A 13,744-nucleotide genomic window follows, 5' to 3' on the forward strand; every position below is an offset into this window, starting at 1 on the left:
TGGTGATGAGAGGACCATGTATACCAGGATGGTGATGAGGGGACCATGTATACCAGGATGGTGATGAGGGGACCATGTATATAAGGATGGCGATAAGGGGGCCATGTATACCAGGATGGGGATGAAGGCGCCCTGTATACCTGGATTGGGGACATATACAGTGGGGAAAAAAAGTATTTAGTCAGTCAGCAATAGTGCAAGTTCCACCACTTAAAAAGATGAGAGGCGTCTGTAATTTACATCATAGGTAGACCTCAACTATGGGAGACAAACTGAGAAAAAAAAATCCAGAAAATCACATTGTCTGTTTTTTTTTCATTTTATTTGCATATTATGGTGGAAAATAAGTATTTGGTCAGAAACAAGCAATCAAGATTTCTGGCTCTCACAGACCTGTAACTTCTTCTTTAAGAGTCTCCTCTTTCCTCCACTCATTACCTGTAGTAATGGCACCTGTTTAAACTTGTTATCAGTATAAAAAGACACCTGTGCACACCCTCAAACAGTCTGACTCCAAACTCCACTATGGTGAAGACCAAAGAGCTGTCAAAGGACACCAGAAACAAAATTGTAGCCCTGCACCAGGCTGGGAAGACTAAATCTGCAATAGCCAACCAGCTTGGAGTGAAGAAATCAACTGTGGGAGCAATAATTAGAAAATGGAAGACATACAAGACCACTGATAATCTCCCTCGATCTGGTGCTCCATGCAAAATCCCACCCCGTGGGGTCAGAATGATCACAAGAACGGTGAGCAAAAATCCCAGAACCACGCGGGGGGACCTAGTGAATGAACTGCAGAGAGCTGGGACCAATGTAACAAGGCCTACCATAAGTAACACACTACGCCACCATGGACTCAGATCCTGCAGTGCCAGACGTGTCCCACTGCTTAAGCCTGTACATGTCCGGGCCCGTCTGAAGTTTGCTAGAGAGCATTTGGATGATCCAGAGAAGTTTTGGGAGAATGTCCTATGGTCTGATGAAACCAAACTGGAACTGTTTGGTAGAAACACAACTTGTCGTGTTTGGAGGAAAAAGAATACTGAGTTGCATCCATCAAACACCATACCTACTGTAAAGCATGGTGGTGGAAATATCATGCTTTGGGGCTGTTTCTCTGCAAAGGGGCCAGGACGACTGATCCGGGTACATGAAAGAATGAATGGGGCCATGTATCGTGAGATTTTGAGTGCAAACCTCCTTCCATCAGCAAGGGCATTGAAGATGAAACATGGCTGGGTCTTTCAACATGACAATGATCCAAAGCACACCGCCAGGGCAACAAAGGAGTGGCTTCGTAAGAAGCATTTCAAGGTCCTGGAGTGGCCTAGCCAGTCTCCAGATCTCAACCCTATAGAAAACCTTTGGAGGGAGTTGAAAGTCCGTGTTGCCAAGCGAAAAGCCAAAAACATCACTGCTCTAGAGGAGATCTGCATGGAGGAATGGGCCAACATACCAACAACAGTGTGTGGCAACCTTGTGAAGACTTACAGAAAACGTTTGACCTCTGTCATTGCCAACAAAGGATATATCACAAAGTATTGAGATGAAATTTTGTTTCTGACCAAATACTTATTTTCCACCATAATATGCAAATAAAATGAAAAAAAAACAGACAATGTGATTTTCTGGATTTTTTTTTCTCAGTTTGTCTCCCATAGTTGAGGTCTACCTATGATGTAAATTACAGACGCCTCTCATCTTTTTAAGTGGTGGAACTTGCACTATTGCTGACTGACTAAATACTTTTTTTCCCCACTGTATATACCAGGATGGGGAATAATAGTACTGAACTGGGGGATATTACCCCTGTAGCAGTCTCAGTAGCAGATCCCCCCTCCCATAACAGTGCATCATGACATTTTATTTCTATTTTCCTCCTCTAAAACCAAGGTGCGTCTTATGGTCCGCTGCGTCTTATAGTTCTAAAAATACGATATATCAGTGACAGCTTGTCTCTAATAGCAGTATGTTTTTTATATCCTCCTAGGGATTGCAAAAAAAGCTTACTCTCTGTCAAAAGATGCAGCATGTCAAGCTACATTACATCAATACACAATAATGCAACTCTAGAGAAAACTGTGCCAGAAGAACTAAGCAGTTATTACTTGGCGTTTCAATTTATTATCGTAGTAAACAATCCTGAGCTGTAATGCATCCGACTGTCACATGGATCTCACACTTTTAACAGTTTTCTTTCTGTATCAACTGATGATATTGTAAAGGAAGAGACATCAGAAAGTGAATCTTCATTTTCTGAGATGATAAGATCTTCATCAGAATATATTGCCTGGTTGTTTTCAGAGTAGAATTGCACAGCATGGTCATATCTCTTCTCTGAGAGGCCAAAACAGTGCTGAGCCTCCGTATTCTCACATCTTAAAGACAAAAACCATCATCTCATTTAGGAACTCATTACATTATTTACACTTTAAACAACAAAATCCTGATAGATCCAATGTACATCAAAAACACTTAATAAAGAGGGTTTCAAATTAAGACAAAACCTTTTAAAAGGGACCATCTTTGTGAAATCCAAATTAATTTTCATCCTAAATCCCCATCTATTTAGTGCCATAATCTAAACTATTTTCTAATATATTTGAATTAAAAATTCCCTATCCTTCTTTAACTACACTAACTGCTTTTTTTCACTTCCTTTTTTATTGATGCTTTAAGAATTTTAGTCAATGCTGGGATACTCAAATGAAGTGTCATCAGAAGGCAGGGGCTGCGGTCACTGCTGCAATCTTGGCTCTCTCCCTGAAAGAAGTGTCGGCAGTGACCTTTGTTTCAGTGGCTGGGCTATTCCCTGTCACTGTGCCATGTGCACAATGACAGTGCATACTTTTGCCAGCTCAGATCAGCAGTAACAAGCTGGCAACAGAGAGCGCTGTCAGAATTCAGAACACCTAGCGTGCAGAGATCATCGCCACCCTGCAAGTGATGTCAGTGCTCTCTACACGCTTGGGCATTTTGACAACACATCCTTTTGCCAGCTCATGATTGCTGATTTTGTAAGAGGGTGGACTGTGAGTACACCAGGAGAGCACTAGGACCCTGTGGTGTTTGCCTGCTGCAGCTAAGAGCAGATGCTGTGTGTGCTGGGGGGTGGGGCCTAGTGTCGGCTGTCTAGAGCTGTAAGAGAAGCTTCAAGTAGGAGAAGAGAGGCTGCCCTGAGAGACAGTGTGTGTGTGGAGCAGCATGTGAGAAGCAAAGACATTGAACGCTGTAAGAGACTGTGCACTGCAACCCTTCATCTTGGGAGCCTGAGACCTTGCTGTGGAACAAAGACTGAGCGTTCCTGAGAGCTGTGTGACTGCAGCTCTGTGGAGTCCCTGTTGTGATGAGCTGAAAAGCAATATTGGACAGACATTTTATACAAAAACAGGCGTATTGCTTCTAGGAGAATTCATAAGGACTACAGAAGGAGAGACGGTATATTGAGGCTACAGAACTATAAGTCCCTGGCATTTGGGCTCGACACTGGCCGACAAGATGAGGAACCTTGCGTTGCTGCAAATGATTGGTGCCAAAGATTTGGGACTGGCTGCAGCCTATGCAATCTATATGCCTGAGGAGAGACTCACCTCAGGTTAAAGGTACCATAGTCATAAATACCCGGGTATCCCTAGTTGAAGCCTTTAAGGACCTTTGTATGATATTTATATGTATTGTTATTGTAGGTTTGTATAGGTTATACTCAGTGTGCCATTCCAGGGGGTCCCTTGATTTCACTACATTCGATTTACACCTGTTCTCTGAGTACCTAAATTGACCTTTCTGATAGGTAAATTTATTTCAAATCCCTGTGTAATACACTCTTCAGGGAACCTTGGATTGGCATAGTGATTTCAGCTCCGGCTGAGTGAGTGTACTGTATAAGGGTATTCAATCTGTTTCTTATATACACTAAGTTCTACTTTATCTGCTGTTTGAGTAAAGCAGGGGTGGGGAACCTCAGGCCCCAGGGCCATTTACGGCCCTCAATGACCTTTTATCAGGCCCCCGAGCAGATTCTCAGGGACCGCATTCTTGGGCAAGGAGCTGTATTTTGATTGCCACAAGCTCATTAATTTCTTCTTGCTCTGTTAGCACACACACAGTGTTCACTACTGAACATTGAAGGACATGCAATGAAAGATTAAGTCATGAAACCAGTGCCAGAGTCAGGATGTACTTTGTGTGCGGAGTTTGTACGGCCCCCAAAGGATGGTATAAATATCCAAATGGCCCTTGGCAGTAAAAAGATTCCCCACCCCTGGAGTAAAGACTCTTTGGGGATTTCTGTCTCAGTTTCGGTTTGTGACCCACTGGATCTTATTTGGACCTCCGGTCATTAAAATTTGAGCCAGCGAGTAAGTTTGCGGTCAATGCGAACATTACAAAGTGCACATCGCACAGGAATCAAAATATATTTAATTTTTAAGCTTTTTGTTTTTTCCTTCCATTTACTCCACGTCATAACGTTTTTATATTTTCATCAACGTAACTGTACCATATGAGGGCTTGTTGTTTTGCAAGAAAAGTTGTAAGTTTGAATGAGACCATTCACTTTAAAATATAATGTATTGAAAACACAGAACAAAAAAATCCAAAATGGGTGAAATAGTTAAAATATAAATGAAATTCCCACAATTTTGGGCTTAGTTTTTAAGACACTTATTGTATAAATGAGTGGCCCACAGGATTCTTTAGTTCAATATGATTTCATAGAGAGAAAATTTCTGTTTATTAAATTTTACTGGTTAAAATAATTGAGATCTTTGGAAAATAAAATGTGGTTTGTATTGCCATTAACTTTCTTATTATTGCATTGGTAAACCTGTGTAAATACTTGTTTTTTTGTGGTGAGCTGTTATTTTTATTGATATCCTATTGAGTTTATGTTTTTATGCTTTATATTGCATTTTGGGGGAAGTGTATTGACCAGACAACGGTAATTCTGGGATTTTGATAGTTTTTTATTTGTGTCATTTACTACATGGGTAATTCATTGTATATTTCCATAGATCAGATGTCTGTGGATGTGGGGACTCCAACTATGTTTGTATAATTAGTTTTGCAGTATATAGTAAAATAAATTATTTCCTGTGAAAACCAGCTGGTCGTTGCAGGTGTGCAGACATTGTGATGACGGAGGTCTTCCAAGGGAATAACACTGATGGAAAAATTTCGAAACCGCACTAATTTGCCACAGGGATGTGGGCCGATGGGCATCTAGTCTCAGTGGCAAAAATATCATTGGTGCAACCTGTATGGCCGCACAGGGGCCCAAGATGTAAGGGGGCCCATTTATAAAGAAGGTGCAATTTAGCATTTTTAGGAGGTCTATGGCTACAGAGGGCCAGTATATTTTTCTTGTACAGGGGCCCTTTGCGGTCTGTGTCCACCAGTGTCTAAACCCACAAACTCTAAGTAACCATTTCATTGACTGACAGTGGCATCTAAGTTGTTAAACAGAAGCATTTGGAGCTAGCTCTGTTTGCTGTGGTTAGAGGTAAGTACCAGCTCCTGAGACTGCTCCATACACTTGCACCCAATGTAAATGTATGTTGGGGTGCAGGTAGGGGTTAATAGGGTATATGGACAGTGTTCTCCTCATGAGACTCTAAGCCTACACTATAAGATGCACAGATAGATAGTAGAAATAAATAACATCAGGCAAATAACATTTTTTGTGAGAAATCACATAGAATTAAATATAATTAGGACCATTTCAAACCTTATAATTAAAAAATGCTTCATGATCATGTACTAACCTTTTTCCATTACAAAATAGTATCTGCAACATTGTCCCACTGATGGCAGTTACGATTCCCGGTAAGAATGTCAGCGAAGATGGATATGCCAAAGTCAAAACATGATCCCCAACATTTAGTACATGTGGTTGGCTGAACTTTCCAAAAATCCATTCCATGTCTTGTACTGCTGTTGCACCATCTGCCCATGAAATTACATACTTCTTGTGATTGTCAGTCTGCTTCTTTACTTCAGCTGCAAAAAAGTGAGCAGATGACGACCTTTATAAAGAATACTGATACTATTTTTTTTTTATTTTTAACTGAAAATTCTGTTGAGCATTTGTCCCACATTTTTAGTGCAGATTCCCCACAAAAAATGCATATCAGTTTAATTTTCCATGTGTCTAGATGGAGTTTCTAAAAATATAGGCTGTGCAGATATCAGTGCACAGGAGAAGTAAGAGGGAGGGAGCTGTCTTAATTAAAGTGTTACCTTCCTTTGTGATCCAGACCTCTGGTTAGGCCGGCGTCACAAACAATGTATAAAAAAATTTTCACAGCCGAGAATCGCAGAAATGTTCCCTGAACAGTGATCCGTATGTCATCCGTGTGCAATGCAAGGATGCAGTTTTCTCACATCTAAGCATCCGTGTGACATCTGCATGGCATCCGTATGGTGAGATTTTCTCGCAGCCTTTCAAATTCGACATTTAACTGATCCATGGCCTCCAATATTCGTCAAAACATATATACAGTATATATATATATATATATATATATGTCTTTATATTTCATGCAGAGCTAGATAGCAGAATGGCTGTTAATTCATTTGTCGGCTTCTGTAAAATCATTGCAGAACCCAACAGGATAGGAGACATGGTTTATATACAGTTAACCATTGCAGAACAATTAGATTTATATGTGTCAGTGACTAATAGTGCTTGTAGTATGTGTGTGTAAAATTTGGGAACTGTATTTACTAAAAGAATGCATTCATGGGAAAAACTGGCGTGGGCTCCTGCGCAATTTTCTGCACCAGAGAGGGAAAGGCAGTGACTGAGGGCAGATATTAATTGCCTAGAGAGGGCCCATGGTTATTGCCCCCGGCTAAAAACATCTGCTCCCAGCCACCCCAGAAAAGGCGCATCTGTAAGATGCGCTAATTCCAACACTTAGCCTCTCTCTTCCCACTGCCATGTAGCGGTGGCATATGGGGTAATAAGGGGTTAATGTCACCTTTGTATTGTAAGGTGACATTAAGCCCAGTTAATAAGGGAGAGGTGTCAATAAGACACCTATCCATTATTAATCCAATAGTAGGAAAGGGTTAAAAAAGCACACACATTAAGAATAAAATCTTGTAATGAAACAATTAAACACACACGTTTTCCATCTTTATTACACTCCCAATCCAAGTGAAGCCCTCGTTCTCCTGTAAAAAATTAAAAAAGAAACAATAAACCATACCTGTCCGCCATACAGTCAAGTCCCACACCGCAATCCAAATCAAGGGGTTAAATAGTTTACATATATATAGCAACTTGGAAGTAAAATTAAAATATAACTTTTAATCAAAAATCTCTATTTAAAAGAATTTTTTCTCTTTTTCATAAAAGCTCATGAGTATGTCACTATACAATACACAAAAATTGTGACATGCAGACAAGGTAAAGTGCAAACCAGTGCTTAGTCATACAACTGTGCTGCACTATCTTGCGCCAAAATCAGTATATATATATATAATAAACAGTCCACCCGGTATCTGCAGCAAATTCAGCTCATTAAAACCAATATTTGGGACTTATATTAAATTCAGGGCATCCAAAACCTCACATATGCTGATTATAACCAAATCATCAAACCAGCCTACCAATAGCAGACATGCCCAAAATGAATTTCATATTTATAACACTACTACCTATATAAACTGTAGATACCAACACCCAATTATCTACAATGAAAAGAAGGCCCATATTGAATATGTTGCAAATATTAGGACCCAATTAAAGGAACAATCTCATCCCGTATTTCCAGGCAAAGGACCAATGATTCCTTCAGGTGGTGAGATCACAGAAGGCAACGCCACTCCCGACACGTTTCTTCCTATAGAGATTCTTCAGGGTAGTATAGGGCAATGTATAGGGGTCAACTTACCCCCTCAGGCACTGTTGCCCGCTGATACGGCTCAAGGCCACAAAACGGCACAGTGGTATGCTTACCGAGCTGTGCAGCTTCTATTACCTTTTGTATCCAATGAGTCGCGCGCTTCCTGAGGTTCAGATGACCATTTCCGGTCTCTGGAGTGCATGCTTTCAGTCTCTAAAACCCAGAAGACCGGATCTGCGGTTCACGCGACGTCACATGACAAGTCATGTGATTCTGACCACCAAAGGTCCTAGAGTTAGGACCATGTAAACGGTGATTACCGCGGCTCACTTAGTTATAAAACGGGCATTAAATATCACCAATTTGCCCAAAATTTAGAAGATAACAGGTGCATAATCCACCTGCACAAAACTAATAAATGGGTCTAATGCATCAGCATATAGAGCTCCCAAACCCAGAGGAATGGCGGCGGTTCAATTTTACTAAGTTTCTGCAATGAGGTCAGAATTAGGTAATCATCAAAAAAAGTGTCACAGAAGAAAATATATCCCTATTTATTTATTGGTTTTATGTATATATGCCAGCGAGAACAGCACAAAATCAACCCATAAAAGGGCAGCCGATCATATACGAGAGGGAAATGACCAAATAAGGACAAAGTGTTATGAAAAGGTAATTTGAAAGTTGTGCTACAACTAGCACAGTTAATAATGGAGAGGTGTCAATAAGACACCTCTCCATTATTAATCCAATAGTAGGAAAGGGTTAAAAAAAGCACACACATTAAGAATAAAGTCTTTTAATGAAATAATTAAACACACAGGTTTTCCATCTTTATTACACTCCCAATCCAAGCGAAGCCCTCGTTCTCCTGTAAAAAATTAAAAAAGAAACAATAGACCATACCTGTCCGCCATACAGTCAAGTCCCACGCCACAATCCAATCAAGGGGTTAAATCGTTTACAACCGGGAGTGGTGCTAATGCGACCATCCCGACTATAACCCACTGTGGAATGACTGAGAAGCTGCTGCGCGGTGGCTGGGAGCAGATGTTTTTAGCCGGGGGGGCAATATCCATGGCCTCTTTCTTTGCTATTAATATCTGCCCTCAGTCACTGGCTTTCCCTCTCTGGTGGAGACAAATGCACAGGCGCCCACGCCAGTTTTTCCCGTGGAAAATGCTTATATTAAACACCTACAGCTACAAAATTTTATGCACAAACACTAACATTATTAGTGACTAATATACAGTATATAAATATAACTCATATGCAATGGTTTACTGTATTTAAACCATGTCTCCTATCCTGTCGGGTTCTGTAATCATTTTACAGAAGCCGACAATTGAAATATCGCCTATTCTATCTATATCTCTATGAAATATAAATATATATATATGCGTGTGTGTGTGTCAATTATATATACTGTATGTATTTATATATATATATATATATATACACACACACACACACTACGTGTATACATGTATTCTATCTATTCTATTGTAAGCTGTCAGTGTGATTTTACTGTACACCTCATTGAATTGCCGGCTTTTCTAAGTACACCGGTGCATATTTCTCGCAAGTCACATGCATGGTCCGTGTGTAATCCAATTTTTTCTCGCAGCCATAGACTTGTATTGGCGAGTCTCGGCTGCTGCGATTTCTCTCACATGTATAAAACAGCAGAGAAAAAAACGGATGATGGGAGCTGCCCCATAGATTAACATTGGTCCAAGTGCTATGCAATTTTTTCTCGCATAGCACTCGTCCGTATTTCTCTCTAGTGTGACGCCGGCTTTATATTGAAATTACTACTGATCCTGCCCCATTGTACAAAGCACATATTTAAAAGATACCTTAACAGAAGAGTATCTTCTAGTGATAAATTGGTGATTACCGTGTTGGGATTATTACATTATAAGGAAGGGTATGTTCAAGGTGAAAAATCCACAGTGTATTACTGCAGCAAAATGGATAAGATTTCACTAAGGCCTCATTCCAAACATCTATTTTTTATTCTTCATATGTGAAAAACAAGGTCCCATTTCGATCAGGGTGGTGGATGAGGTTTCCATCAGTGGGTCAATTTTTATCATCTGTGATTCTTCAGTTTTTCTCTTATGCAAAAAAAAAATCTGATGACGGGTTTTTCAAGCTTCTCCAAGCAGTCAGTGAAAACTGGACAACACTAGGCTGTGATGCCATCAGTTTACTGTCCAAGTTTCCTACAGGCCATAGATTTAAATGTGACTCAGACTAAAATTGGACGTTTCTTCTATTTTGGGGGACAATTGGTCAGCAGGAGAACAGCCCATTGACTCTAATGGTTATGCGTGCTCTCTGTGAAAAACACCGATAGAACACATATGTGAAAAATGGACGACTGGATGAGGTCTAGGTCTCATCAACAGTTTGCAAGTACAATCGGTACAGAATCTGCAGAAACTGATCTAAGGTGCGGGCTTTAAATACAAAGAATTTCAATTTATGCAGCAGATTTTCACTCTGGAGATCCCTATTTTCAATACATAGGATGAAATGTTAAGGAAATATTCACTAAATCTACATGTTACATGGATTTTGTCACAGATTTTTTGTGAATTTTGCGATAAATTATCCCAAACAAATATTTTTCATTTTATGTTCAGTGTGGACATGGAGAATGTACAGATGTAGATATACTGTATGTACTGTGAGGTAGCGCTGTCATTCAAGCAGGGGATACTCGCTCAGCAGCCACAAAATCAGATCCTGCACAGGTTTTCCATAAAATCATAACAGTCCATGCGGTTTATTAAGCAGCATAAACCCATAACAGCAACATAAAGTTCACTTAACAGCATAGCGTCCATGACAGAGTTCAGCTCTGTTACCCTGTAGTCATACAGGTTATGCATACACCGGCTTTCTAGCCTCAGCTATCTCACCCACGTCAGGGTAACCCCATGGTTCTTTCATCATGCTGCAGACGTCCATTCCCTCCTAGGAATCATCAGGCACGTGCAGCCATTCAACACAGCGTTCCTTGCTGTCAGGAAGACAGCCCCATCTCAGCGGGACCTTCCACACTGGACCAACCGGGTCCCAGCATTCAGCACATGTGACCTACCCTGGCCACCTTATACGGTCCATAGTCACGCCCACCAGGTCACATGGCTATGACCTCATCACAGGTCCTTGAACCATTCACACACTCTTATCACAACATTCTCAAACACACCCCCTGGTTGGGTTTGTAGGTATCTGAGCCCGCCCGTCTCCCCAGTTACCTGGAGACTTCTCCCTGATACATTGAACAACACCTCAGCAATATCATTGCTGATCAACACACACACATAAGTCTCCATCTCAAGGCCACCCACCTTGAGATACATAACGGTCCTTCAGGATTCTGCCACTCATCCTCTCTCTTGGGACAACCACACAGCTCCCCCTAGCGGACACAGTGGTCACTACACCACATACCTCCACCCTTTGTTCAAACTTGTGGGGTTGAACACACAACATTACACCAGGATCTCGAGATCGGGCACTCATTACACCTTGCCCCACAGGTCGAGAGAACCGTTTCCATCTGTCATACAGCCTCATCTCTACGTTAGGCCTCCCCCGCCCACAGCGGTCAGAATATCGGCCCTGATCTTTGGTCCTCCAGTTACAGTCTGTCTGCGTCATCAGACACTGTTTAGTCATCCCATTCCTTTCTATGTCTGTTCCGTTCCCCGACCAGCTCCCTCGGTTGGTACGGTCATAAGTCTTAGTTAAGCCTACTGTCGGGCCTGAGTCCAACTCATTCAGCGTTTCACAGGAACTATGGTCTCTCAACGTCATCCTGCCAGTCAAACTACCACTGCTGACATTCTTCGGCCATATGCCATGTCACTTCTTGGAGGAATCGTTCGGGTCCTTACATCTTGGGTTGAAGGCGGCCGCCACCTGGTGTTCCATGCCTCCTTATTGATTCGCCGATGATCCCACCTCAACTGCTCAATCTCTTGCAGGTACCCCACTCGATACTCTACGAGCATCCGAAAGTCTCTCAGGTTCTCTGCGGAGCCAACCACCATGATGGGAATTCCACCCACTTCACTGGATACCTGGTCTTCATCCTCTGGAGGGATCCTCACCACACCAGAGATATTCACAAGGTCTTGCATTACCTTACCGGATCTTCGAATGATTTTTCCAATCAGAGCTTTGGTGACCGGAACCACAACTTTCTGCAAACCCAGCTGATCCATAGTCTCCCATGCTAACTCTAGGCATCGAGCATATTACTCCACCTGACCAGCTGTTTGGCGTGGAGACATTGTAAATGCATCTCTTTCAGGACAGCTACCCGGTTTGCAGTATCTTCTCTGGCTGATATTATCACCAACTGCCGAGTCTCAGGTGCCCAGTGCACCTTACACGCCTTGACTGCCTCTTTGAAAGCCTCATGTACACCTTCCTCCGCACAGGCTTCTTGCATGTCTTCGGGTACCTCGATCACAGATTTGAAGGTCGTGGTCTTGCTCTCTTCCAGGACAGAAGACTCTAGCTTAACCACGGACACTTCCTTCACTACCGTTGACCCGACCGGGTAACTGTCTTCTTCCGTTCGTTGCTCACCAAATTCACAAGATTTTATCTCTTCACGACCCTTTGCCAAGATGGATACTGGCAGTTCTGCCTTGTTATCACTCGCGCTCACCCGCGGTAAGTCTTCATCCAACTTCCTCTCCTGCCGAAGACCTTTTACTACTCCTCTGAGTTCTTCCATCTCTTCCCTAAGGTTCTTGCTCACGTTTTGCCATGTTGACAGGTGACCTCTGAGCTCCAAGACTTCTTTCTTGAGCCCCTCCACCCTGTGCTTGGCCATTTGTCTCAGGACCCTTTCTCGTTCGACATGTTCTTCCACTGTCTCTTTTATCAACTGTATCTCATGGTCTTGTTCTTTTTTGGCCATCACGTGTCGTATCACCACTTCTCTAATTATACCTTCAACGGGTACCACTGGGTCAGCCCTATCAGTCGAGTGAAGCCTCCAGTCACCCTCTGACCGTGTGTCTAGTCTAGTCATCTCATCTCCCAGCCCACCATCCGTCATGTCACGAGACGTCAGGTCCGTACGTTGGGCAGATGTACCTCTTCTTCCAGTCAGTTCTACCTCTGACCTGTCCATGTCAGGAGCCGTCACCGTCTCCATATCTTCTGGCCCCGCAGTCAAAACATCTCCATCGTCTGACCCTACATCATCAAACAAAACAAAGTCCAGGCCACTCTCCAAGGCATAGACTAAGTCCCGTGGTATCCCGCTCCCTTGGCACTCAACGCTATGAGATGGGTCAAATATTACTCTGTCTACCCCATAGTTCACCATGACCCCATGTTTACAGCGAACCTGGACCATTTTTTCAGTCAGCCAGAAAGTGAGCGAAGTTCCTGTCAGAGTCACCTGACTCTTGAGTCCAGCCGACCAGAGACTCTTTTCCGGCGCAACTTCACAGTACACACCTGCGGCCCATCGTTACTATCTGGAAAGGATATCCCACATTCTGACCAAGTCATACACACACACTGCGGTTCCCCAGACATACCCACTGAGGTACCCAGTGCTGTCATTTCTTCAAACTCGGCCCCTTTCTGGACCACCACCCCCGCTTTGGGTCGCCACCTTCTCCTGGGACTTCACCCCTTTTTGGGTTATCACCCCAATTTGGGACTCCACCCCCTTTTGGGTCACCGCCCCCCTCTGGGACTCCACCTCTTTTTGGGCTACCACCCCATTTGGGACTCCACCCCCTTTTGGTCTACCACCCCGATTTGGGTCACCGCCCCCTTCTGGGACTCAACCCCCTTTCGGGATCTCCCCATGTCCGTTATACAGGTCTTTTCAGACCACAGTT

General features: G+C 42.7%; 1 protein-coding gene across 1 annotated transcript in view; it reads right to left on the reverse strand.

The window, feature by feature from the left end:
• Positions 1 to 1,871: 1,871 nt before the first annotated feature.
• The window catches only part of VWA3B (von Willebrand factor A domain containing 3B), a 347,179-nt gene continuing 335,306 nt past the window's right edge, over positions 1,872 to 13,744 (reverse strand). The window contains exons 34-35 of the mRNA XM_073589743.1: positions 5,766 to 6,000; positions 1,872 to 2,381 (exon numbers count right to left, since the gene is read on the reverse strand). Of these exons, the coding sequence (XP_073445844.1) occupies positions 2,180 to 2,381; positions 5,766 to 6,000 (437 nt within the window). The 3' untranslated portion in view covers positions 1,872 to 2,179. The remainder of the gene's footprint in view (positions 2,382 to 5,765; positions 6,001 to 13,744) is intronic.

This window comes from Dendrobates tinctorius, unplaced genomic scaffold, assembly GCF_039654945.1.
Source record: "Dendrobates tinctorius isolate UK_male_01 unplaced genomic scaffold, ASM3965494v1 ptg000112l, whole genome shotgun sequence".
Classification (NCBI taxonomy): domain Eukaryota; kingdom Metazoa; phylum Chordata; class Amphibia; order Anura; family Dendrobatidae; genus Dendrobates; species Dendrobates tinctorius.